The sequence below is a fragment of the Plectrocnemia conspersa genome, unplaced genomic scaffold, assembly GCF_051122295.1.
Source record: "Plectrocnemia conspersa isolate PC_06_02 unplaced genomic scaffold, ASM5112229v1 ptg000001l, whole genome shotgun sequence".
Lineage (NCBI taxonomy): Eukaryota > Metazoa > Arthropoda > Insecta > Trichoptera > Polycentropodidae > Plectrocnemia > Plectrocnemia conspersa.
In genome coordinates this window covers 14,039,669-14,066,419 of record NW_028277165.1, presented here as the reverse complement: position 1 = coordinate 14,066,419, position 26,751 = coordinate 14,039,669, and the positions used below count along the sequence as shown (strand labels likewise).

General features: G+C 27.6%; 1 protein-coding gene across 2 annotated transcripts in view; it reads left to right on the top strand.

Moving 5' to 3' along the window:
* Positions 1–23,850, top strand: part of LOC148238925 (uncharacterized) — a 122,255-nt gene extending 98,405 nt beyond the window's left edge. For both annotated transcript variants that reach the window (XM_088186256.1, XM_088186265.1), the window contains 4 exons: positions 12,083–12,296; positions 18,981–19,092; positions 19,213–19,415; positions 23,084–23,850. In XM_088186256.1, the coding sequence (XP_088042382.1) occupies positions 12,083–12,296; positions 18,981–19,092; positions 19,213–19,415; positions 23,084–23,295 (741 nt within the window). In that variant the 3' untranslated portion in view covers positions 23,296–23,850. The remainder of the gene's footprint in view (positions 1–12,082; positions 12,297–18,980; positions 19,093–19,212; positions 19,416–23,083) is intronic.
* Positions 23,851–26,751: the final 2,901 nt, after the last annotated feature.

Here is a 26,751-nt window from a genome sequence, read left to right as displayed (position 1 = left end):
ATGCTATATGGATTGAATAAAAATTAAAGGGGATAACATCCCTCGCCATTTGCTTATATTTATACGATGATAATGTTGCAATTTAACGACACTGAATTAATTCTCGGTAATGAGAAAGGTTTTTCTTTTATTTTTATCCCGTTTTTAAGCCCAACGAGCGGCAGACCCTAAGGTAATATCGTATAGGAAACGGCGTTGATCGATACTGGATTTTGTTATATTGAAAAAGTTGGACTCGAGAAAGAGGATAATGGTTTCTCTCAGCACATGGCCTGTCGTGTGGGTGCCCTTCGACGAGTGGTTTATACGCATTTTCTGGGAAATTTCCTTCGACAATCTTAACGAGAATCAGGGACGTGTATTAAGGAAGTAATCCGTGCTTTCAGACACCCTAATGTATAAGTGGAGGTATTTGTAAAAGAATTCGGAAAGCTTTATGTTGACATTTTTTAATTAAAATATTTTTTGGTATATTAAATTTGTTGTTATAAAAATATTTCGTGTTATTAGTATTTTTAAAGGGAATTTAATAAATCTAATTTAATTAAAATTTTGTATTAGTAATGCTTAAAATATTATTCTATTACTAACACGTAATTATTTTAATATATAAAGAAAATCATTTTAAGAGGTCGTTTTGATTCACATTTTCCTTCATGTCGTGCATGCATATACGTTTTACATTTAAATTTAATACCCAATAATGAAAGAATGTACAATATAAAGACCAGCGTGTTATTTTTTATTGCATAAATCATAATTTTTTACGACTTATTTTAAATTACAGTTAAAAACTTTGATTTTAATCAATAGCTTATTGAATAAATCGCAACTAGACTACCACATATCTTTAAGTGCTGCAATATTTCAATATTTTATTTTCTAAACATATATTTATTTATTGTTCATTTTTAGTTCATTTTTTTTCTACATGTGTGTAGAATTCCTTAACATATTAATTTTTATTAAATATATCATTGTCGTTGTTCTGCCGTTTTTAACGGAATATTACAGATAATTTGAGTATATAGAATTTGTCTGGAGATTTTCCAGTTCGTCCTTTTATTGTATAGAGTTGGTGCGTTATGTTTTTAATTTAGTATGCTAAGAATCGGATAATGCTTAGATCGAGATTCAATTCAGTCTTAAAAAAAAATGGAATTTCTTTTACTACACGAAAATAAATAAATCAGGTTTTTTCTGCGTTTCGAAGGCCAGTTTGTGGGTTCCAGTGTTGTTATTGGTTTCATATTATTTTCTTGGACAATAAATGTACACAAGGCTAGTGTCATAAAAACAGTTTTAATGTTAGTTATACATAATTACTTTTCAGCGGTAATTTTGCATTTGAAGCGTATGCTTAAAATGCTTTTGGGAGATTTCTATGAAATTGAAAAAAGTTAGGTTAAGGTCGAAAGTAATTTTAATGTAATAAAAGTAAATCGCGAAATTAAATGCTTAAAATGAAATATTTTCCGGGTTTTTTCTTTCTGAACATTCCTCGTAAATAGATACAATTTTTATATACATATATAATTTAAAACTTCCGTTGGTTATGAAAATACGAATTCTAAAAAAGAAAACGTTTTTTTTGCGGATGTGCTATGCAAAAACAGAGGTGTTTGTATTATATTATAAAATAAATATTATTTTTCGAAATAAATTTTCGACGCTCTCTTGGCACGCTTTCGGAATTATCGCTTTTCTCATATTACACACACGGAACACTTTGAATGGCTATTGAATTTCTACAACCTGTTTACATTATATTATACGCCTTTAAAAGCGTTACACATAAATAAAGCTGAATTCTGTGAATCAAACGACGAGCTTTAATTATGTAATACGCGAATAGAAGAAAACGTCGAGAGGAGTGCTTTACGAACGGAAATATAATAAAAATCTCCTATGAATGTATGTAACAAACGCTTGCCTTTGAAGCAGTATAAATATTCTTTGAGCGTCTGTACCAGCTTTTCACAAAAAAATGATTGAATTAGGCATCAAATTACGCTTAAATCTTGGTGTTTATACATATGAGCTTTTGCCAAGGAAAACATGTATCATATGAATTATATCGGGTCATTCTGTAAGTACGTGTTATGCGTAAAATGTCTACAAAAAAAAATAGTTATGAATCAATGTAATTTATGAATGAACCAGTAACTCTATAATTATTTGGTTTGACATAATTTAATATGTAATATAAGCAGGTTATTCAATGAAAATTTTGTGTTCTAATTATTCTTAGTGTTAAAGTTATAATTATTCATATCACATGTAAGTAGTAGAAGAATCTCTACTATTTTTAATTCAACAATATAAAAATTGATATGAATATTATCTTTTATTAATATAAAAATTAGTGATATTTAAAAATACCGAAAACGGTTAAAAACTTGTACAAGATTTGTTATGATTTTTTGGTTTTATACTCGTGCAAAAAGTGAAATTTTAGCAACCTGAGTATGATACATATTAGACAACGTAGTAACGAAATTTTCGTTAAAGCGTGATATATAGATAAGAAGATCCTTATTTTTAATAACTCTATAAGCAATCATTGCCGATTTTGAGCGGAAAGAGAATTTGTTTTTACTGAAATTATCTTGTTGGGTAAATTTGGTAACAATGGAATCGCAGGTTTAACTACCTACTATCGCGAAACGATATTTTTTTCTGTTTTGCTAACGGTTGAGGTTTTTAAACTGCAATACATTATTTAAGTATCACAGAATAGATCCCGTTTAAGCGTTAATCACTTTTGGAAAAGAGATTCTCGTTAATCTATTGTACAGTTTCCATTTTAACCATACTCTTAAAACGCCGTTATTTATTATTCAATTTATAATTGTAAGGGAAAAATTATGTGTGATCACTACAAAAGTTTATTGCTCTATATTGTTTTTTTCGCTGATGCGGTTAGTCCATATAATAATATAAAGAGCTACTATACTTCAACTCTTATTTCATTTCGTTTTTTTTATATATGAGATTATCTGGCTCTAATAAAAAAATACTATATAATGTATAATAATAATTTAATATGTGTTTCAACCTGAAGTAGACCTTAATAAATAATATTAACGTAAATAAGATTATTAAATAATTTGGTTAGCATTTAATTCAATTCGCTAATAACTCACTAACAATTTATGATTTAACCGCAAAAGTGGTTTATATATAATATATAGCTAGCACACTGACCTTACATTTTATACACTTTTATCACGAAAGGGCCAATAAACGTGACATGCCGTACGCCCGAAGTACATGACAGAATACGAAATAAAGGCGTTAATTTTTGAAAAACACTGAATTGCGTAACTCCCTTTCGGGTGGGTAGGGCGATAATATAAAAAGCAAACCACTCTTCGCATAAGGGCCGGAAGATTAGATTAATTACGGGGGCGGGCGGAATAAATAAACAGAAGTAAATAACGGGACCTCTCGCCGAGAAAGGGTTCGCGGATTTTTTATTTCGCAGATTTCCACGGTTCAAATTACTTCGGACCAGAGCGCAAGCCGCAGATGCGAACGTATTTTTTAATTTCGGATCGACGAAGGGAATGTACAATCGTAAATACTATGGGGGTGGATGGGGAATAGAGAAAAAATCTGGTTGATAACGCGTGATATACGACACGCGATTTCGTCACTGGTGGTGTGTACCTATGTTTTTTTTTTGTAAACCGCGGTTGTTATGTGTGTGGTTAAATTAAAAAAAAAGCCGAAAAAATCAGCTCGCGATAAAAATCGTTCAGCGGTAAAAATTCTGTCCTCTCATGGGCTTTCGTTTTTACATTCATTAATAATTGTATTATTTTTTTGTGACATTACTGATAACGACCTTGTGATCGCAATTTCTCGCTAGACTTGCTTTTTTTTGTTAAAAATTATAATATATAACTTTTCATAAGTAATTATTGTCTTAAAAATAACAATTATTATAATAGTTGCACACAGAAAATAAATAAATAATGTAAATTAAATTACGATTAGCGAATTTATTGCTCAATAGTCATTGATCCACTTTGTTTACAATGCTTGTAATTATTAGTTATAAGTAAATTATTTTGTTATATTTTGCCAAGGGTCTTTCCACTTGGTATACAAATCATATCTATTGGCTCTTGTAAGCATTGTTTGAAGTGTTTCGTTAAATTTATAATATAAACCTTTTCCACACTTTTAATGTTATTTAAAAACCGCTTCACATCTACGATGCTTTGAAAACATGACTTAATCTTGATGGAGAAAAATCACTTCAATCAAAATTTATATAGTCAAGATTATAACAGAATCACTTGAATAAGGTAAACTCATTATGCACGGACGAGGATCGCGTTTCGAGGAATTTGTATCCTCCAAATAATTTATAATCTGTATTTTATTATATTATCAACATCACTAAATTTTAATTTTAAATTTACAATTTTATGATTGTGATTTACTTTTTCAGTCATAATTGGTATGATACTGAATATTATGTGTTGTTCTAAAAATAAAATAGAAAAATAGTTGTTTTCGGATAAATTATAATTATTGTTGAAAATATTCTGCTTTTACATCTAAATTTGTTAAAATTCAATTAGCATTATACCCTATACTTAAAGCGTAAAGTTTACTTAACTGGAAATACTATAAATTATCATATTATCAGGGCCTTTCAGAGAAAATACAAGACCCGAGGTAACTAATATTTAAAGGAAAAAAAATATGGGACAATAAAATCAACGATAATAAATATTGCATTGAATATAACATTTTATTATTTTACGAAAGCTTTCCGTGCTTTTAATTAGAAAATTAAGTTATTATTTTAGAATATTCTAATCTGGTAATTAATGTTAAGTGTTGCCAGTCAATTTAGTCTCTCCTGACTTTATCGTAGAAAGTTTTTAATTATATTCAGAACACTAAATGATCTGTCACCTTCCGCTACACTCACAATGTTAATAAATTTAAAGCACAATTACTGTGTTCAGTAATATATTTAAGAATTTCATGTCGATTTTTTCATTAAAATTGAATTTGTAAATTTTGTTATATGTTTTATTTCCATGCTTTTTCGGCAATAATTTCGCCTTAGAAACTAAATTTTCTTTGCTCATTTCAATAAATTTACATAAAACCCAAAAAAAATTGCAAATTAAAGAAATTGTATTGTATTAAATTATTCTTACGCAGATTTTTGGTCTTGACTATTTATTTTAAATTTTGAAGTGATTTAATTTTTTTTCACACCTATAAGGAGCTGACTATCATGTTTATTTAATTTTCAATTATATTATGAATATTGTCTTTTTCTACACTCAATGTTGATTTACGAGATTTTTTATTGAGATTTGTTTTATTTGATAACAGGTATTTTTAACTAAACAGTATACGTGAGCACATTTTTAAATTGTGACAAAAAATTTTTCTTCGATTTCATTCAAACCATGTCGTAAAAAACTTCAACTTAAAAGCCACTGGTGTTACTGCTTGCTGGCCTTAATGTTTTTGTGTGAAAAATATAGTGATAAATAAGGTTTGTAAATTTCATTTTTTTCTGGACTTCCACCAAAGAAATAATAAATTTGTTGGACAGAGCCAAAGAGAGTTATTGCTTCTTTGCAAGATTCTGCTGAATCCACTCTGACCAATTTTCAAGTTCGATTTTTACTACCAGAAAATGTACAATTGCTATTTTCAAGTACAAGTACTACATTATACTTTTTTTATTGTAGTTAAGTCCAACAAAGTGTTTAAAATTCAATTTTAATTCCTGTAGCAAATATAATATACTTGATGCTGCATATACATACATTTGTATATATGTTTCTTCAATATGCAACGTAATTGTTAAATGGTTTTTATTGTTAATGTAGAAGTGTTCAATTTTGTCCAATCCATTTAATCAGAAAAATAAATATCAAAGCATATAAAACGTTCTTCAATTGAAAATTCCAATTCGCTAAACTTGACTTAATGAATAATTAATGTCGTTTGTTTCTTATGAGATAAATCTCAAGTCGCAATAGCAATAATTGAAAAATATTTAGCTTTCTTATCGTCCTCAATGTATTGAACAAACAAACCGCAAATAGTAATAAACTCGTTTTGTATTCTCGTTGAAAGATAATGAGCCTACATTCTCATGTGTCTTCATGTGAAACTCGAACTTTTTAATCATGCTTTGCTGAAATTAAATTCATGTTTACTTAACAGTTTAACTAATACAAGAAAATCACCGTTATGTGGAGTTCCAATGCGTGCATAAAATACAAAAAAACCATGGATATCTTTCAGGGTGAAAAAGTATTATATCAAGATAGGGCTCCAATGTTTTGTTTGGGCATTAATTTTATTTACAATAAAAACAACTTTTCTATTCCTATATCAGCTAAAGTTTTTCATGTGAATTTATAAAATATCCTATATAAAATTCGAGAAAAAATGTTTACCATCTCAGGAAAATTCTTTGACACATAAAAATATTTATATTTTATATATATATAAAACTTAATTATTTTTATGTATAAAAAAATTTTCGTGCGACCGTATAAGTAATCTTGCTCGAATTTCATACGAGATCTATTTTTTTTAACATATTAAATTAATATATTGTAAGGTCCGGGTCAGCTGCCTTTCTTGTCACCCTCCGATAGATTTTGATAATAATATAAAACGTTTTAAAAAGTGTATTATTAAAGATACATATTCATTGAACGATTTAGTCAATGCATTTGACTGATCAATGCATTGTTTTCAGATGTATTTTTATTGCTGTTGTGAAAATTCTATACTCGATTTGCAATAAACGTAATTTATTTAGTAAAAACAAATTAAAAATTATTTTATTTTAGATAGATATATTATTGATTATTTAATAGATATTCTATTTTCATATGAAAGGTATTCTATAATAATATAATATACTAGAAATTCTCAGGTTATCCCTCAAATAAAATATAAAAAAAACAGTCTCAAATATAAACCAAAAATATTTTTAAAAATATGTCATTTCAGTGAAATTATATCGGAATACATTTTAACCAGCAGATATATATTTTTCCAGTAAAAATATAATTTATCTGGCAGATGCTAGTAAAATTATATGTTTTCTACTTTTTCATATGTAGTAAATATATTAACATGCTTATCATTATTTATTTACATGTGATGTATAAATCGTTGTATTTAAAATCCAAATATATATTTATACTAGCTAAAATATAACTGATACGCACTAGTGAAATTATATGCTGTTCTTCAATGTCTCTTAAATTCAATTTGCTAGTTGCGAAACGTAAATTTGCTGTTCAAACCAAAACCTAACCTATACGAATTAAGCTTTTGATTCATTATGTAATTGAGGGAGTGGGCAAAAGTCTGAAAAAATCTAAAATAACGTCCCTATCCAAAATTCTGTTTTCATTATTCAAAAACTTATTTTTCGATTTGCAATATACAGCTTCACATTCAATAAAAAGGCTGCAGATTTTCTTTAAGCCATCGTAAATATACTTATCATTTCTATCGTTTCTTCAAAAGAGATTCAGAAAATATTTCCATATTTTTTGCCATCGTTTTTATTATTGTTTAGGACTTTTCTTAATGAGACCGGCGGTTTAGAAATAACTGGATTTTTCCTGCATTTTTAAACTTTGGCTTATAGTTTTATACAAAAAAATAAAGAAAATATTTTATGGCATTTTTTAAATTATTATATTAAATACATTGTATTGCTATTAAAAAAATAATGTATTTTAACAAAATTGTAGGTATTGTGCCTATATGCATAAAATTACAAGGCGAGCAGGTGAAAATGTTAAATTTAAATTGTATTTATGCAATAATTAAATATTTTAGAAGCTTGTATAGTTTGTTTTAATGTAAAAAATTGGTTTAAAATGCATGTTTTTCTTTCATAAGTTTGTTAAGATCTTGTTTTTGTTTTGATACGATAGTATAAAACAGCGTGACCGAATAGTTAAAGCTAGTTTGGGAAAACTATGTCAATTTAGAAAATACAGTGAGGCAAAACACGGTACAAAGATTTTACAAAGATTTTACACGGTACAAAGATTGTACAAATTCCAATGCAAATATTTATCACTAAATTAGGAATATTACTTTCAAGTACCCTAACACGAATAATATGAATTCATTATTACAACAGCAAAAACAGTTTTTAATTATTCAAAGAAGTTTTACATACAGTGAAGATTAACTTTAATACTCCACATACTAAATCAAAATCCCGTTTGGAAAATTGGAAAATTATTCACTACGTATATTTTTACGCTGAAAGCATATTTATTTGTACAAAAATTGAATGAGCGAGAATAAACAGACCATTTGCGGAAAACATTGGGACAAGCTTAAAATAACACAAAAACTAAAATAAAAGTAATCAAACTAAATATACTTTTAACCAGTTTTTAAGATCCTGCTATTACGCATCACTCACTTTCGTGGATCGGAAATTTATAATACACAAATCAGAGTCAAGTTCAATCAGCTTAAATTCGGTCCCATTTATAAATTAAGTCGTTTACTTTTGATCGGTTGGTTGCCTTTTAAACGATTCATTTTGAAAGTGTTCCATCGGACACGAAACTCACTTTCAAGTTCACTTCTGTATATAAATAAACAAAATATAATTTAACCAATTCTACATTCAAAGTAATATTATACAAATTCATGCCAATTCAACTTTTCAAGTGATATTAACATTAAATGGACTCTGACAGGGCGATGGCATTGCGTGAATTCTATTCAAGTTATTTTAGGATAGGTATTTCGAGATTTTCACGTTGAAAATATAGCATTTCCACAAATATTAAATTTCAACTTTTCACAAATAAGAAATATACCATTCAATACAAATTAAAAGTATTTTTTTTAGAATAGCCTTGTATTTAATTAATTCATAATAATTTATATTTTTTTTGATTTAAAATAAAAAATATATAATTATATTACTTTCATTATTTGTTTCGTTGCTATTTAACGATTAACAGATATTATCATTTATAGCTGTTTAACATGCGTGCTTTCGTCGCAAGTGCGTGAATCTGGCATCAATGGAATTTTTAATTTTTATTACCTGCTCAAAAAACAAAATCTCATTGGCGTTTAATTTGTTAATTGCTTTTGTTAAAATTTAATTACGATTTTCTTTTGCGTTTAATGTTTCTTTGTAAATAAAATATTAAAAAGCAATTAGATTTATGGCTTTTAAATATTTAAATATATCTTATACAAGCTAATTGTAATCCAGCATTCATAGATTGCTCCTACCGCTTAAAGTACATTTTCAGGGGTGAGGTCAACAAATATACTGCTTTATATATTTTACAAAAATAGCTTTTTAATTTATTTAATAATAATGATATTAATGTTATTATATATACATTTTAGGTAAAGTTGCTTGGATGTTTTTTGATCAAAACATATGTTTATTATGATTGTAATTAATTTTATTGAATGCCTATTTTTGAAATAAAATTGCATTAAATTAAGTGCTTCCAGCCGAGTTCCTTGAATTTATCCAGAGTCAATTTCATCAATTTAGTGTTGTTAAACTATTCGAATTCTGTTGACAAGTGCAAGCCCTTTTTTACTTTCTCATTTTCGACTGACTTGTGTTCTTCGTTTAATTCGTGTAGAACCCATACATATTGTTTCTATGCTTTCCTAATCTTCTTAATGCATCTATGCACCGTTGAATCGGACTGTTTTAGTTTATTCGTAAGCTAATAAATATTTTAAGTAGGATTTGCTTATATTTCTGCAGCTAGTACATCGCCGACTATTTTTGTTGGTCTTCACATCCGGGATATTTTTATATATACATGTACAAATTTCCTGTTTTTTTTTTAACCATCTATGACATTTACGAATACTACTTCACAAATGTTTTTAGTGGCTTTAGTTGCTGATTATTTTACATATATTCATATAACACGCAGTTTTGTATAAATGGTTCAATTGGTAAAAATTCTGCATCGTAAATTTTGGGGTACAATATATTTTTAAATATCAGAATACGGAGTCTAGATGTGCATTAACACAGATATAAAAAAACGTAAACAAAATTAATTTTAGGATAACCTAATATTTGTAATAAGCTCCCCGATTCATTTATAAACTGCTTTATAATAAGTTTTATATTGATTTCCTTGTAAAAGCTCTTGTTTGGTTTAAACATATACAACGTCATTTAAATCGTTCATTAGTAATTTTCGCATGGAAAATTACAAAAATAGTACAATTGAAAAAATTGAAAAAAAAAACAAGAATAATACAATATTGAAAAACAAGTCAAATACATATAACCTGGATGAACAAGTCAATTAAACAGAGAATAAATTTTATCATATTTATAGGTTAAATATATAAATAAAAGTCGAGACTTAAATCGTTTATCTAGCAAAGCACAAACGTTACATACTATCAAAACACATAAATACAATAATAAAACTCTGGTTCCCGAAATAACTATAATACAAATCCTGATTTTAAATTGAAATTCGTAATTCAAGAAGGGTTTTGCGTTGATGCTAACAATTTATATTTAAAATAAAGTTATAAATAGGAAACATATCTAACATAGACCTTTAGTTGTCTTTCAATGTTGCGATTGCCACAAAACTAACACAAACTCGTAAATATACTTTGTATTAGCCCGGCCAACTGGTTTACGTACTTTCCAACAATAAATCAACTTTTTATAAATTCTGCGCAAATATAATTTGTATACTTATTTACCGACTGTTTGGCAACTCAGATTATTTTTGTATGCTACTCAGATAAACCATGAATGAAATATAAACATGAAATTTGAAACGGTACCTCTACGAAAACACTAGCTATTTAATCAAACTATAGTTTCTAGTGATTGGTTCAATTAATCTTTTTTATATCCGCAAAAGCATAGATGTTTTTCTCACCTGCTTATTTTTTAATAATTCTTAAAAATTTTCATTTGCTTCTAATCATATTTAAAAAAAAAATTAATTATGCTACGAAATAGTTTGTATTCCATATAGCTATATTTGTTTGGATAACTTTAAACCATTTTAAATATTTAATTTTTTTTAAGCTTTAATCAAATGTGGAAGCTTTTCCAACGCCATTTTGAACTAATAGTATTACACAAATTTAATTTTAATACTGCGACTTAATTAACCCTTATACTCGTGTGCGTATATTAATATTAAAGGGCGAGAGAAAATATTTCACAAAATTAAAATAAATAAATTTAACACGCAGCGAGAGAACCGTCTGAGCCTAACCGGCAGTTAAATTTCGCCTAATCTCCCCACCTGACATATCAAATGCACTGTTTTCAGCCAATCCCCCTAATTAGAGTTTGTGGATTTATTTTATATCCTTCCTCATTCTTCAACCACCTTTTCACGTTATTTCCAACCGTGAGCGTATCATTTACGTGACTGAGTTCGTTAGCGGCGGTCGCCCAATGTGTAATTCGCAATTTGAATAAATTCGCCAACTGCGACAACTAGTTTAAATATACATACATACATATACACAAAATAAACGTGCGCTGTTGAAGAGAATTTACATCGGTGGTATTATAATTTATTTCCATTAAAGAGGGGTGTGTAATTTAAATAGATTGTCACATGTTGTGTAAAGTTTGTTACGGTTGTAAATTACATTTTTAATGTCTCGGTAATATGCTATTTTATTTAATTTAAATATATAAGTTTTTTGAAAGAAGATATTTTTTTAAATCGATAGGGCAGAGCAATTAGTTTATTATTTTAAAATGTATTGTGTATCTTAAAATATTATTTTATTTGGAAAGAGTCTTATTAGTGTATATTTGTTAGGTTAGAATATTTCTATAATTTTAAATAGTGCCATATGGTATTAAGTGTTATCAACGAAAATAACAAAGCCACAGATAAGGGTTGGCAAAACCTATGCGCAGTCTTTGTAATAATTTACACGTCTCACTAATCTAAAATTTAGATTGAACCGTGCGGTTTTCCCTCCACGTGTGTCATAAACATGCATTGTAAATTTATTCAACACGTATTTTATTATTTATCATTTTGTACAGGTATCCTGGATAAGGAAACGAGATCACCATCTCTTGACTGTTGGAGGCGGAACTTATTCCAACGATGTGCGATTTCTGGTTCGGCACGCGCGTCACGTTCCAGCATCTTGGCCTTTGCTCGTGCATCGTGTGCAACGCCAGGATGCTGGTTATTATGAATGCCAACTATCTACACATCCGCCAGCTTCCATATTGGTCCAGCTGAAAGTCGTAGGTTAGTTTACCAAAACAAATTTAATTAAATTATAATTACAATTGCAACATTTTATGTATAATAGTCGTTTAGAAACAAAAGTTATCCAGCTTAGTTATTAATTTATAGGTATAATTTTCAGCAATTTAAAGGTCAATTGTTTATATTTATTTATAGCTTAAAATGTATGGCCTCATTTTAAATATCAGTTCACATGTTACATTTATTCATAAATTTTTAGTATAAAATTAATAAAAAAATATAAAATGATTATATTTTGTTGTATTATGTTTATAATTATATTTTTTTTATTTTGTTGTAAAAATAAAAATATTTTTTATTATTATTAACTATTGTAGAATTGAAAGATTATGAATTTTACACTACAAAGCTTGAGTCAAGCGATACATACTAAATTTAAGCAATAAAGCTCAATATATAAAAATATGTTAAAATATTTTTCTTTTGCCAGTATAGAAATAGGTTTGTAGAGTCAAATAGGTAAAAAATAATAACACCATTGAATACCTTGGTATTAAATTTTTTTTTTAGGCGCATAAATTATATAATATATTTATAAAATGTATTTAATTAATATAACTCAATACCATATATTTAAATAAATCATATCTCATATATTTAAAAAGACAATATCTCTCACATGTTAAAACAATTATAACATGTCTTGTTTTATTGTCGTTGAAAATATAACAATACATGTTATAATATCCGATTAGTTATCATTTCATTAAATTATTATCGTATTTAAAATATTAAAAAGCAAGTCGGTTTATAAAAAAATAACTTAAAAACACAACAACTATGACAAATAGTATGATGGAACATACAAGATATTTAATGTTAGATATAAAAAAAGCTGTCAACCCGATATGGCATGACGGTTGATTCATCAACTAAACAAATACAAAATCCCTGATTATCTGTTACGCTTAATACGCTAATAACTAAGAAGTATAAGTTCTGTTGTTCTACTATATAAGCACTCGATATCTCGTAAAATTTCATTTGAAGTATGTTCGAGCCATTTTTTTTTATCTTGTATACGAATGAAATACCAAAATTAAAAAAATCCGCGTTTAAAATTTATGCTGACGATATAGCTCTTTTAACATGATTTACTTTTGAAATCATAAATAAATATTTCGAGAGGTAAAAATTACAATCAAGGCAAATTCTGCCACCGCCTCTCCAAAATAAACAAGGCAGTAATGTATATTGAAACACAAGCGTTACATACCTGGGCTAACACCTGGATTCCAAGCTTAAATTTAATAAAAATAATATGAAATTTCGCTCTAAAGGGCTTGCCGCAATTGCGACTCTTAGACCGATGTTCAATAGAAAGAATGCACTTTTTTTGATCCCTTAATACATATATGCTTACCCGGTGTGGATTAACACCACTTATACTATTTTTTCTAAATTGTAAGTCATTTAGAATAAAGGTTTAAATTTAATACGTATTTTTATACCAATCCTTTCATTTACATACAACAAAATATTTTGCGTATTAACACTAATCAACTTATGTTGTGTATCGGCGATTACAATAAAATCAACAAAATGGCAAATAACATATTCCTTTAGAGGATTAATTGCTTTCTTTTCCATCTTTTTATAACACTTAGATTGTAATAGGCGTTTTCAAACAAAGATAATATTAATATTGTAAATAACAGTTTGATATAAAATAAAAATTAAACTCTTCATTGAAACTATAAATAAATATTTAAACTATGAGTTTAGTCATTAAGTACATGTAAATATTAACTTTAATGAGTAAGTAGGCTTAAGTATGCTTTTTATAATAACTACAGTGTACATAACTTTTATCAAGTTTCGGCATTGAAAATTGACACCGTTTTTCTGAATTCAAAAGCCAGAAAAATTTCATTTATTATTTTTGGTATTAAATAAAATTGAACTTTTTGCATAGAAAATATTTTTTTTATAAATATAATAGTTTTACAGAAAGAAGTTTAATTATTGCAATATTTTTATGCTAATATAATTATGTAATATAATAATATTTATATATATATGTATATTATACCTTTATATATTAAGGGTTCGTGACAATATAAATGTAAACGATAATATGATCTCGTCATACCGCATCAAATGTGGCATTATTTATGCTCCGATATTTCCCTTTGTCAACAAAATAAAGCGCAGGCATATGTTGCTTGAATGAATATTTGAAAGATTTATCTTGAAATATTCGAGAAAGGCTTTCTAACTTTTGATGTGGCATTTTATTGCTCGAATAATGTCATTGGACACATACGCATGCATTACGTCAAGATCAAATTTGTATTCCTTTTTTATTTTTATAACTACGTGTTGTATATATTTTATATATTTTTTGTGATTATATAAGAGCTTATCTATTTTAAGGATTGATATAGTTTGTACATATTTTCAAATTTTAAATACTTCAATTCAATTAACTTAAATCTAGCTGATAAAAAATATAATCCTATTATTTTTGATAAATTATTCTTAGATATTTTTCCAATTACCTTTTGAAGAAAAAGTCCTTTGATGTATATACATATTTATACAATATTGCTTCTTAATATATACTTTTCCACAAACGTAATCAATAAAGACAAATCAAATATTACATATTAAGAAAATATTGCCATATTTCGAGTATCACTTTCATTCAAGCATATCCTTTGAATAAATAATAAAGCGACTTGAGTCGTGCTATTTCACGTAATAATATTTTTCTCGTATAGTATATATTTATAATATGATATAGATTGCAAGTAGATGAGCAATTTATATAGCACTCGTTTCTTAAGCGTGCCCGCATTTGACGCGTCGAGCATAATTAATTGTGAAAAAGTGTTGGTCGACATTGATTAAGTAAAAATCTTCGCTAAAAATAACAACTTTCATATTTCAACCATCAGAATTGGGATTCATTAGCTCGCTCCCTTACTTTATTATGGTGCTGAAAGCTGACGTACATTTTTTTAATTAATTAAATATCAAAGGCGGTCTCTGTATATTTTCGTTGTTGTGCGATGATATTTTTTTGATATTGGTACCTCGGCAAAAATTAATTAGGGAAAGATACAATAATTATACAACGTTCTTTTGCTACGGCACAATGTGTTCTATTTGATGTGTAAAAGGAAAAACCAATTTATTTCCAACATAAACATGAATTAAGGAAGAAAAACAATGCCGGCCGTCTTTAGAAATACCAATTCGCTTTTCTTTTTATTGATCATACAAAAGTGTATGTATACAGAGCGGTTACAAATAAGACAGTTTGTTCTATTGAATAAAAATAGCATATATCGATAAGATACAAAATTAGCAAGAAGAAGAATATTTCATTTTTTTATAAATAAACAATTATGGCTATTTAAATAATTTTTTTAATAATTTAGTTCGAGTATTTTATCTTAAAAAAGTAATACTTTAATTTTATCGCTGATTAATGGTCATCTTATTTTATATATAAATAGTTTAGGAATCTATATAGATATATTTAATCTTAATACTGTAATTAAATTTAAATAAAAATAGGATAAAGATTTTTACTTATTTATTTAAAGTATATATTTAACAGCTGCGATACTTTTTCTCAGCTTATATACTAATAACTAATTAAGAATTATATTATGTAACATTCTTTCCTAAAATATGCTATACATTCTTCATTTGATATATTTTTTTTAATGTGCTATTAAAATCAATTAAAAACTAAAATAAAAAATATTTTTAATAGATAATCATAATGTAGAATTTCAATTTTTTTCAACATTATTTTTATTCTACCGTTGCTATATAAAAAGACCCTACCGTTATTTTAAATATACTTTTATTTTATTATCTTTTATGGTAAGATCTCTCAAATAAAAAACATAAAAATAAGTCGATGTATTATTTAAAAACGTTTTTACAGCATAAAATCTCTATACAAAAATAGTGAAAATTTTGTGGAAACAGATCGTAAAGTTTGTTTTGGTCAAAATAAGGCGCTACCTAAAAAAATTTCTTATTGTTTAAATAAAAAATAACGCTTAGAAGTATGACTGATGTAAAAAACATATTACTTACCCAACCAGACCAACTTGAAACATTTCTATTATAGCTGAGTTATCACAGCAATCAGGCATATAAATTATATATAAAGAATTATAGACCAGTAGCAGTGTTGTCAGCTCCTGCTTAATTATTTGAAATAATTATTCATAAATATCTTTACAATCACTTTCAGCAAGTTTTATTAGACCAACAGCACGGGTTTCGTCCTGCCCGTTCCACTGTTACTAATCTTCTGTTGTTCACCAAAACGGTGACAACTTCTCTCGATGCCGGAATTCAAGTAGACGTCGTGTATACAGATTTTGAGAAAGCCTTTGACAAAGTTTGTCATACGTTATTATTAAAAAAATTGTCGAACCTCGGTTGCTCAGATAATTTAACTCGGTTATTTTCGAGTTATTTAAGCAATCGTAGACAGTTTGTAACCTATGGTGGCCGATTGTCAAAGGAATATTTTACCCCTTCGGGGGTTCCTCAAGGATCCAATCTGGGACCTCTGCTTTTTGTGTTATTTATTAATGACATAAATACAGCAATTAAAAATTCAAGTTTTCTTCTGTACGCAGATGATTTAAAATTATATAAATGCATTCGATCTGTTGCGGACTCCTTCTCTCTACAAAGTGATTTAGACTCTCTGTGGAGATGGGCTTCCGTTAACCGTCTGCCCTTTAGTGTCGGAAAGTGCCATACTGTGTCATTTTCTCGATCCCGTTCGCCATCAGCTTATTTCTACCATCTCGGTGGTAACATTTTGACTAGATAAACTTCCATTAAAGATCTCGGAATCACTTTCGAGAGCAAATGGAGGTTCTCTCTACACATACACGACGTCTGTGATAAATCTTCCAAGATGCTCGGCTTTGTTATGAGGAATGCCTTTCACTTTGACGATCCGTCAGTTATTCGCATCCTCTATGACACCTTAGTTCGTAGCATTCTTGAATCGGGATCTATAATTTGGAATCCCCGAATAGCCAAATATTCCCTTTTAGTGGAAAAAATTCAAAAAAGGTATTTAAGATATCTTTACAAAAGGACATTTGGTTATTATCCGTACTTATATCCCAGCGCCTTTCTTTTAGGGGCGTTGGGATATGATTCGCTGAATTCTCGCAGAAAGCTGTATGTCGCTAAGCATTTTTTCATACTACTAAAAGGTGCTGTCGACAATCCAGCTATTCTCGAGGAATTCCAGTTTTGGGTTCCGGAACATTTTCGAGAATCACGATCGAGACCTCTTTTGATGGCAGTTAGGGCTAGGACATCCGCACTTGCCGACTCGCCTATGGCTGTGGCCATACGGCTCCTTAATACGCTTGCATTACATATTGACCTGTTTAATGTTAGCTACAAGGAGCTGATCCAGTTTGTCTCATTTAATTTTGATATTTTATAATTTTTTGTTATGTTTATTACTTTTAAGTCTTGTTCTATTTATGTATATATACGTTTTTTTTTTGTTTTATAAATTTAAAATTTGTTTTCGACCATCGTGGCGCATTGGGGTAACCTGTTAGGCCACGATGGTCTTAATTTAATCTAAAAAAATAAAAAAATAAATAAAATAAAAATATGAGAGCTTTGGTAATGTTTAAATTAAAGCCATTGTTATATTTAAAACAAAACTTCAAACGTATTATTGTTCCAAGAATTAAAATAATATAAAAAGCACAAAAAAAGTAATGAATAAATAAACATATAAAATTATTTACGGAGCACATTATCCGAGGGCGCAGACGCTTGACGCTGGCTCGCTGTGGTGTTAGCCCGGGTAGCCAAGGGCGTGATAGATCCGCGCTGTTTGCTCTGGTTAATGACGAAAGATCCACTGTACACTGAAAAGAGGTGTGATCAAAGATGTTGCAAACTCTCACATCTATGATTCTGAAAACCAACGAGCTGAGTAATTTTTATATGCCACAGCCGAGAATCTAGTTATGATACCAGAAATTCAAAAATAGGTTAAGTTTGGATAATTCCTAATTCAATTTAATTTTTGTCTAAGTTAGTATATACAATCTCGGTATCGTCAAATAAGTTTAATTTTTTTCTGAAAACTACGACTTTTGTTAAGCTTTGCAACCTCAGACCGTTTGTAATAAAATAGACGGTCTATCGCTTGCAGATATTTTATCAGCCACTTCAGCGCCTTTCAAATATTTCTAAAGAACTCGCCATGCAACAGTATGACGTGAACAATTAATTCGTTTTTTGACGTAGTCTGATTTCACTGAATCGATCTTGCGAATACAATAAAGTTATATTCACTGCTTAACCTTTGCAGTGTAAAATTATATTTGACCTTTGAACTAACTTTTATCGTGGTTTTTCGGCATTTAAATTATGTTAATGTAATATTAAAATAGATCTATAATATAAAATGAAAATACGAAACATGATTGTCGCTCTCCCTAAATTTAATAATAAGATTGCGTTCATTATTGATATTTAAATTTAAAAATGCTCATATACGTAAAGTATGTATGTTGAGGTATTTGTAGAATTGTTAAGATAAGCATAATATCCAGGCTTTATTTTTTAAAGCTCCCTATATTTTTGTATTCTATTCTAGAAAATAAAAATAATAATATTAATATTATATTTGTTTTACAGAAGCGTATGCCGAAGTCGAGGGCGGCCCGGACATCCATATAAGAAGCGGATCAGAGCTAAAGCTTATCTGTAAGCTTCACTTAGCTACGGAGCAGCCCGAATACGTTTTCTGGTTATTATCATACGTCTGAGCGGACATATTACGATATTGTATACCTTGCGTGAAGGCTTCACGCATCGAAGCTTTCGCGAGTATTCTCGTTGTTTATTAATAGAAGGTTTGCATGTTTAGGTTTCATGGGGAGCGCATGATTAACTTTGACCAAAATCGCGGCATTAAAGTGACCAACATCGGAGTCGGTAGTGGGAGTGGAGCTGGGAGCGGCTTTAGTAGCGAGCTGATACTAAAAGAAGCCACTTCCGTAGCCGGAGGGAACTATACGTGCTCGCCGGCGAATGCCAAAGTGGCAATGGTCACTGTGCATGTTCATGACGGTGAGTTATGGTTATAATTAAAAAAATATTTCGAGATTATAAACTAATGAGGAGCTGCAATTCCATAGCTGGTAAGCGGAGCCGTCATATGTAGGATGTTAAAATATTATTATATTTTTTTTGTCTATTATTAAATGTTTTATTATAAACCAGTAAATAATCATAATATTTATATTAAACTCAACCATGTCAAATATTTAATCTTATTATAAATATCGACTTTTTAACTGGTTTATTGGACATATTTAATATTTAAAATAAGGTTAATGTTTTATTATCAATTGTTTAATTTCATAGTTATAGTTATATTTTTTTTAATCTATAATTACTACATTTGAAAGTCAGTAATTAAATAAAAAAATATAAATTATGATTACTTCTTATGTTCCATCTATTCCTTAAATAAATTTATCATTTAATATTCATTTTGTAAAAATTTACACTTTAAATGAAATTTCACTACTTTAAATGCTTTTAAAAGTCCATTCTTCATCTCTTGAAATAGTATCATTTAGAGTGCAATACCTAAATACATTAGTATATATAAAACATTTATATTTAACTATACAATTAAATTTGCTAAGATTTGGCATTATATTCTAAATTATTATTTTAATTCAAATATTAAATGCCTATTTAAGTATATTAGCTAAATAATAAATCCAATGCCTTAATATATATTTATTTATGTTTTAAAAATCGTTTATTTAAATATAATATTTCTGTGTATTGAGTACTTTGGCAGCTTGTTTAAAATTAAACTTGAATAAAACATTTATGATGTTAAATATTAATAGTGTCTGGATTGATTATAAATGAAAATAATATTTAATCTATATTTTTAATGATTGCGATAAATAAATAAATATATATATATTTATATATATATATATTTATATATATATATATATATATATATATATATATATATATATATATATATATATATATATATATATATATATAAATATATATATATAAATATATATATATATATATATATATATATATATATATATATATATATATATATATATATATATTTATATATATATATTATATATATATATATAAAATATTGGCTTTGGATGCCATCGCGATCCTTTATATATATATATATATATATATATATATATATATATATTTTATATATATATATATATATATATATATATATATATATATATATATATATATATATATATATATATATATATATATATGTATATGTATATATATATATATATATATATATATATATATATATATATATATATATATATATATATATATATATATATATATATATATATATATATATATATAATATTGGCTTTGGATGCCATCGCGATCTTACTTGTATGTGGGCGTCTATCGCTCTTTATCCTCAGACGCTAACTATGGTACGAATTTTTGTATGCATAAGCCTTCTTGTATTTTTATAAAGCTATCAGATAACATATTCTTAGTAAACATAAATAATGCTGTGCACCAAATATATACAAAAATAACATTTTTTATAATCAAAATCATAATAAAAGTAATTGAAACTGTGGAACTCATATAATATATTATTTACATTTTTTTATTCTAGACTTTCTTATTATATAAAATGTACATATGTTCACGGCCTTTTAGAGAAAATACGAGGCCCAATTTTGAGGAATTATTTTGAGGAATATGTGCTTTTAAATAAACATTTTGTTTCACAAAATAAATTGTTTGAGTATTTATGCAAGGTAAATTTTTGAGAAACTATTCGTTGCAGAATTATTCACAGTGTTCAATGTTCTGACCAATGCTCATTCGCTACTGCTCCCTTGTACTTATCTGTTTAACAGTAATGCACAAACAATTTGTTTTATGTAACAATTATTTTATATTTTGTTCATTTAAATTGTCCTCCAAATATTCTTTCTAAATTTGATAAAAATATGCTCATATATCAAGAATTTAAAATATTTTGCGCCTTTCCATTAGTTGAGCAAATTTGCGTTGATTTTGCAAATTTGCCAGTTCATTTAGTCGCTCCTTACTGATTGTCAATCTTTCAATTTTTAGCTTTTCTTTAGAGCACTATTTTTACCTTCTGCTACATTCACAGACAAAGTTTAAAGATTATCTAGCACAATTACTGTGCTTTGTAATCTATTTAATAATCTCATGACGAAAATTTTTAATTTTGCCAGTTTCTTGCTTGGTTTAAAAATTATTTTGTAAATATGCTTCAGCATCATTAGTTCATCTACAATTTCGTTACATATTTTATTTTAATATTTCTCCAGCAATAATTTCTTTGTCAATTAAATTTACATAAAACCTGAAATTGAAGCAGAAGTTCATTTATTATTAAGAGTTCAAATAAAAATGTCCCTAAGCATGTTTTTTAATCAACGATTTATGTAAAATTCTGTAGGGATTTCATTTTCGGTTGCAATTTTTTTACAAAAATTTTTTCTACGTGCAATGTTGCTTTACGAGATTTAATATTGAGAATGTTAGTATTTTTAAACTAATTGTAGACACAAGAACACAATCAAATTTTTACAAACATTTTTCAAAAGCAGGAATTTGTGTTTCTGTATCAGTGGTTAGGTTTTTGTATTACATTTTATTTAAAACAGATAGCCAAGACATTAAATTAAGAGCCACTGATTTTACTGCTTTCAGCCATGCTAAATATATTGACTTGTTGTGCTACGATAAAAATGCTAAATGTTGTTTTAAAATCTCTTAGCTATTTGGATACTCAACCAAAAGAATTTTAAATTTTCTGGACAATACCGAAAAAAGTTATTGTTTCCTTGCAAAATTTTGCTGAATCCAATCTGAAAAGATTTAAATAATGATTTCGACAATCAGAAAATGTACAGATGTTATTTTACCACAAAATAACTATTTGTACACTATTATTATTTCATACAAAATTGTCTCTGTTATCCTAGCCTTGTCACACACAGTTTTAAAAATTCAATTTTAATACCTGTAACAAATTTAAAGTCAGCTGACAAGCTCTTGACCCTGCATATATGTTTCTTAAATATGCTATATAATTATTGTACGGTTTTTAGTGTCTAATTTTAATATGAGCTGCGGTAATATGTATGTATGTACATATAAAAAATCATATTGCATAAATAATACTATCTATATAAATTTTAAGATGTATTTTTAAATATTTATGTGATTTTGTATACTATAAAATATTTGTTTTAAAATATGAGGTAGTTATTTATATTGTAATATAATAACAAACTTAATTACTCTTTGATAATATTATTTTAAAATATTTTAATAAACACGTTAATCAAATTGTATTTTAGTAACACGCATAGTATTTATGTAATTATGTGTTATGTGTATATTTAAAATACTTTATTAAAATATAGCACTTTCGTGCATAAATTACGATATTATTTTAAACACTGATGTATTTAACAAACTATATTTTAATTTTCAGTTATTTCCATTCTAGGAACTTTTTTCAAATAAAAATAGCAATTTTTTTTATTTAATATTAAAAAATGGTGTTATATGAAATTAATATTTTTTTTAAATGTTGGTATATGTATGTAGTACATACACTATATTCAGCTTACCAACACAAGTTATCATCTCATTGAATTCCATTTTTCTTCATATAATTTACACATTATTTTTTGGTTCAGATGCTGCTTGTTCAACTGCAAATCAGGGACAAAAACCTGGGCAAGAAGCGGGTCTCATTGTTCAGTGTCCTTTGGCGACCAAAGATCGTCAGGAGGTCGTTCCGGAAAAACCGGCTGAGTCATCGTCAGCATCCCTGTGCTGTGGCGTCCCTTTGATAATGTTCTACATAATAAATTGTGTTCGGTGCTATTTGAATAAAATACATTATTAAACGTTTTTCGATACATAAAAAAGTACATTACGCATACATATTATTGATAAAAATAAAATTGAATAAAACAAAAATAATGGTCTACGTTGAAGTATTAAACGATGGCTTTAAAATGTACGTGAATGGTAAACGATACGACGAAGACTGTTTATTAAAGTTTTTATTGTTAATATTTTTTTACGACCGTAGTTAAACTTTACGTTTTCACTTACATGCATATTATAAAAAATACAGCTGTAACTATCCAATTTTATTTATCAATCATATCAAAAAATAATATAAAAAATTTATGAATTATATAAAAAAATACCTCTTTTTATATAGAATGTTAAGGTTGTTCGAAAAAAAATGTTATATTATATCATTATTATAAATTATACGAGAGTTATATTCTTGTTTCAATTTAATAAATGTATATAACATTAACAATAAAGAAAGCGTAAATAATATTATTTATGAATTACAATTAATGTGTAAGATATTTTTCATCATTGAATTAATTTAAAACGAAATACGTGTATATATATTTTTGAATAAATTAAATATAAAGAAAAACGTTTTTATCTGATTCATAACCAGCTTATTCGTAAGGAATATTTTTAAACGATTTACCTTACCCACATCCCTTATTCCTTTAAATTATAAAAAATATTTCATTTTATTTTAAAAGATTTTGATAGATATAAATAGACATGTCGAGGGTCTAAATAATTTCAGCAATTGATAAGACCCGGTTAGTCAACCAGTTTTTTTGGTTATTTTAGATGCGGATTTTAGCTTTCCGATGTTCGCAATAAATCTAAGAGACACAATTTTAATTTTCAAGCCTTGATGCTTGGACTACTATATAGCTTCAAAGAGTTTTTTAACCACAGACTTTATTCTTGCGTTGAAGGTGATTCTTAACAGATTAAGAATCACCTTCAAGACATTCAAGTATAGCGTCCCAAACAAAAAGCTACTATTGAAGCAATTACAACATAAAAGATTCAATACAAATCATTTTGCCTTAACTATAAAAATAAACGCGTGACCATGAACATAAATATTTTAAATAAATTAAATAGCAGTTTAACTTAAGTGAAAACATTGAGTGAAGCAGTTATTTATTTGTAAAATATAACCAATACAGTCTAAGATCTACACTATATTGTGTGTGTGTTTTTTATGTGTTTTTTGATCTAGACTCTAGATGACCAAACACATCTGGATATTTTTGTGTAAAAATAAATTGGTTGAATTCTAAAAATCTTTTTTTGATATTAGACTTGTAAAAATATATTTATCATAAAGCTGATATTTAAATCTTTGCTCTTATAAGTAAAATAGCTGACACTGGACATATGTAATTGATATATAATAATAAATTGTATTTTAGTAGTATCATCAATTCTTATATAAAGCAGAATATGATATTTAATTTTGAATCAAAATTCATGTCATACCTTTCACATTGAACGCGATTTGAGACGGTAAAGTATTAAACGATTTCTGTTTTTTCTTATAACTCGTCTTCACATACGTCAACTTTTCCATTTCTGGACGCGTTTGCGCTCTACAGAGATTAAGTTTTACATATTTTTACATAAAATATTTGAGACGACTTCCGACGTGGCATGTGGGCTTTCCAAAATATCTTTGATCATAAATTCGCTCGATTCGTGCGTATACTACATCATCGTCCAAATTCGAGAAATAAATATGATATCGTTAATTCGCGTGTCGGTTCTTGGCATTAGCATAAGAGCTTTCATACTCGACAAAGAGACTACCTACCAGGAACAGAGTCGATAACGATCCGGATATACTTGAGGATTTGCATGATCAGCGGGGCCCATTAATTCGGGGTGGCACGGTGTCACGAGTATATAAGGGCCCCGCTTTTTTCGCTCCACGGCAAGTTAAACAAATTACTTCAGGATAAACAACGGAAAGAAATATGGCAACAATGAATCTCAGGCGGAACCTTTTTTTCGGGACACCGGAGGCTCTGCGGGAAGATTAATCGGGAGGCGCAGCGTACCGAGAAACCCTCTCGTTTGCGAGGAAATAAGATGCATTCGAAGAAACTTAACCATTTATCACCATTAAAGCACGGATTCACCCCGTTTTGCCGACGTTCTTTATCAACTTTTTACAGGCGAGCATACCGATCGAATATAAGGAGAAAAAGAAGGGGCACTTTTCCAATAAAAACACGACAGAACTTCTATTCGTATTGCATTTTAAGAATGATGTAAGAGTATAGCATGTTTTTAATACTATGCTATTTTATATAAAACTATTTTTTAGTGTATTTATATAATGTTCAAAACTTAATATAATGCCATCGTAATCAATTTTTTAATGAAGTCTCACCCTTAATAACTTTTTATCGGTTCATTTTCAACAGGTATGAATAAAGGTCATCATTATACATTAAAGAAACCAGTTGAAGCATAGTGCTTACATTTTTAACTAAATGACAATATGAAATAAACTCAGAGATTCAGATAAAAATTTGTAAGTTCAAGTATGATTATTTATCTATTTCGTCTACGCATACGTTGATATTTTAACGCCATATTATTTTGACCACAATTATTAAATAATAATTAATTAAAATAATATTCACATACAGAAATGCTATTTTATCAAAGATTTAACAATATATAAATTCTTAGAAGTTTATAAGCATCTCAATTTTAAGAGGTTGTTAAGTCGTCACAGGGACTGATTATTAAATTTCGTATCAAAAAGAAATATGAGAAATAATAAGTAGGAAAAAGGTCAGAGGAATATAGGGATGAGGCAAAATGTTCAATCCAAATTGGTTTTATTTTGCAACATTAATTAGTGAAGTATGAGTTTTTGTGTAAAATATAATTATCAAGATTGTATTGTAGCAACCTCGTCAAGATCCACAAACGATCGACAAATATCTACCTCAAAATACAACCATACTTTTATCATATTTTTTTCATTATTATTTATATTTTTTCTCCTTTTTTAATTGTTTAGTGAGTTATCATAGAATTATCACAATAAAAATATGTTATTCTGTAAATATTTTTTCCCATACATCTTAATAATAAAATCGACGTATGAAACGGAAAACTACTGAACCTATTCATTTTCCAAAATAATGTCTATATCTTGGTAGTATTAAAAACGTGATAAAATAATCAAGTATAAGATTAAAATATATGTTAATTATAAAATTATGTAAAAAACATATTTTCTTAAATATATAATATATAATTAAAAAATAAAAAATAACAATAGTAGAAATTGCCATTTACACACAGAAACAATTTAGAATCCATAAATTATATAATAAATCTCAAGTGGATACTCACATATATATGAAGTGGATATTAAGGTAAAATATATATCTCTGTGACACGCCTAGTTCCATTATGTAAGGTCAGAAAAATCGAATATAACCATATATGCTCTTTTTTGTATATACTTTTT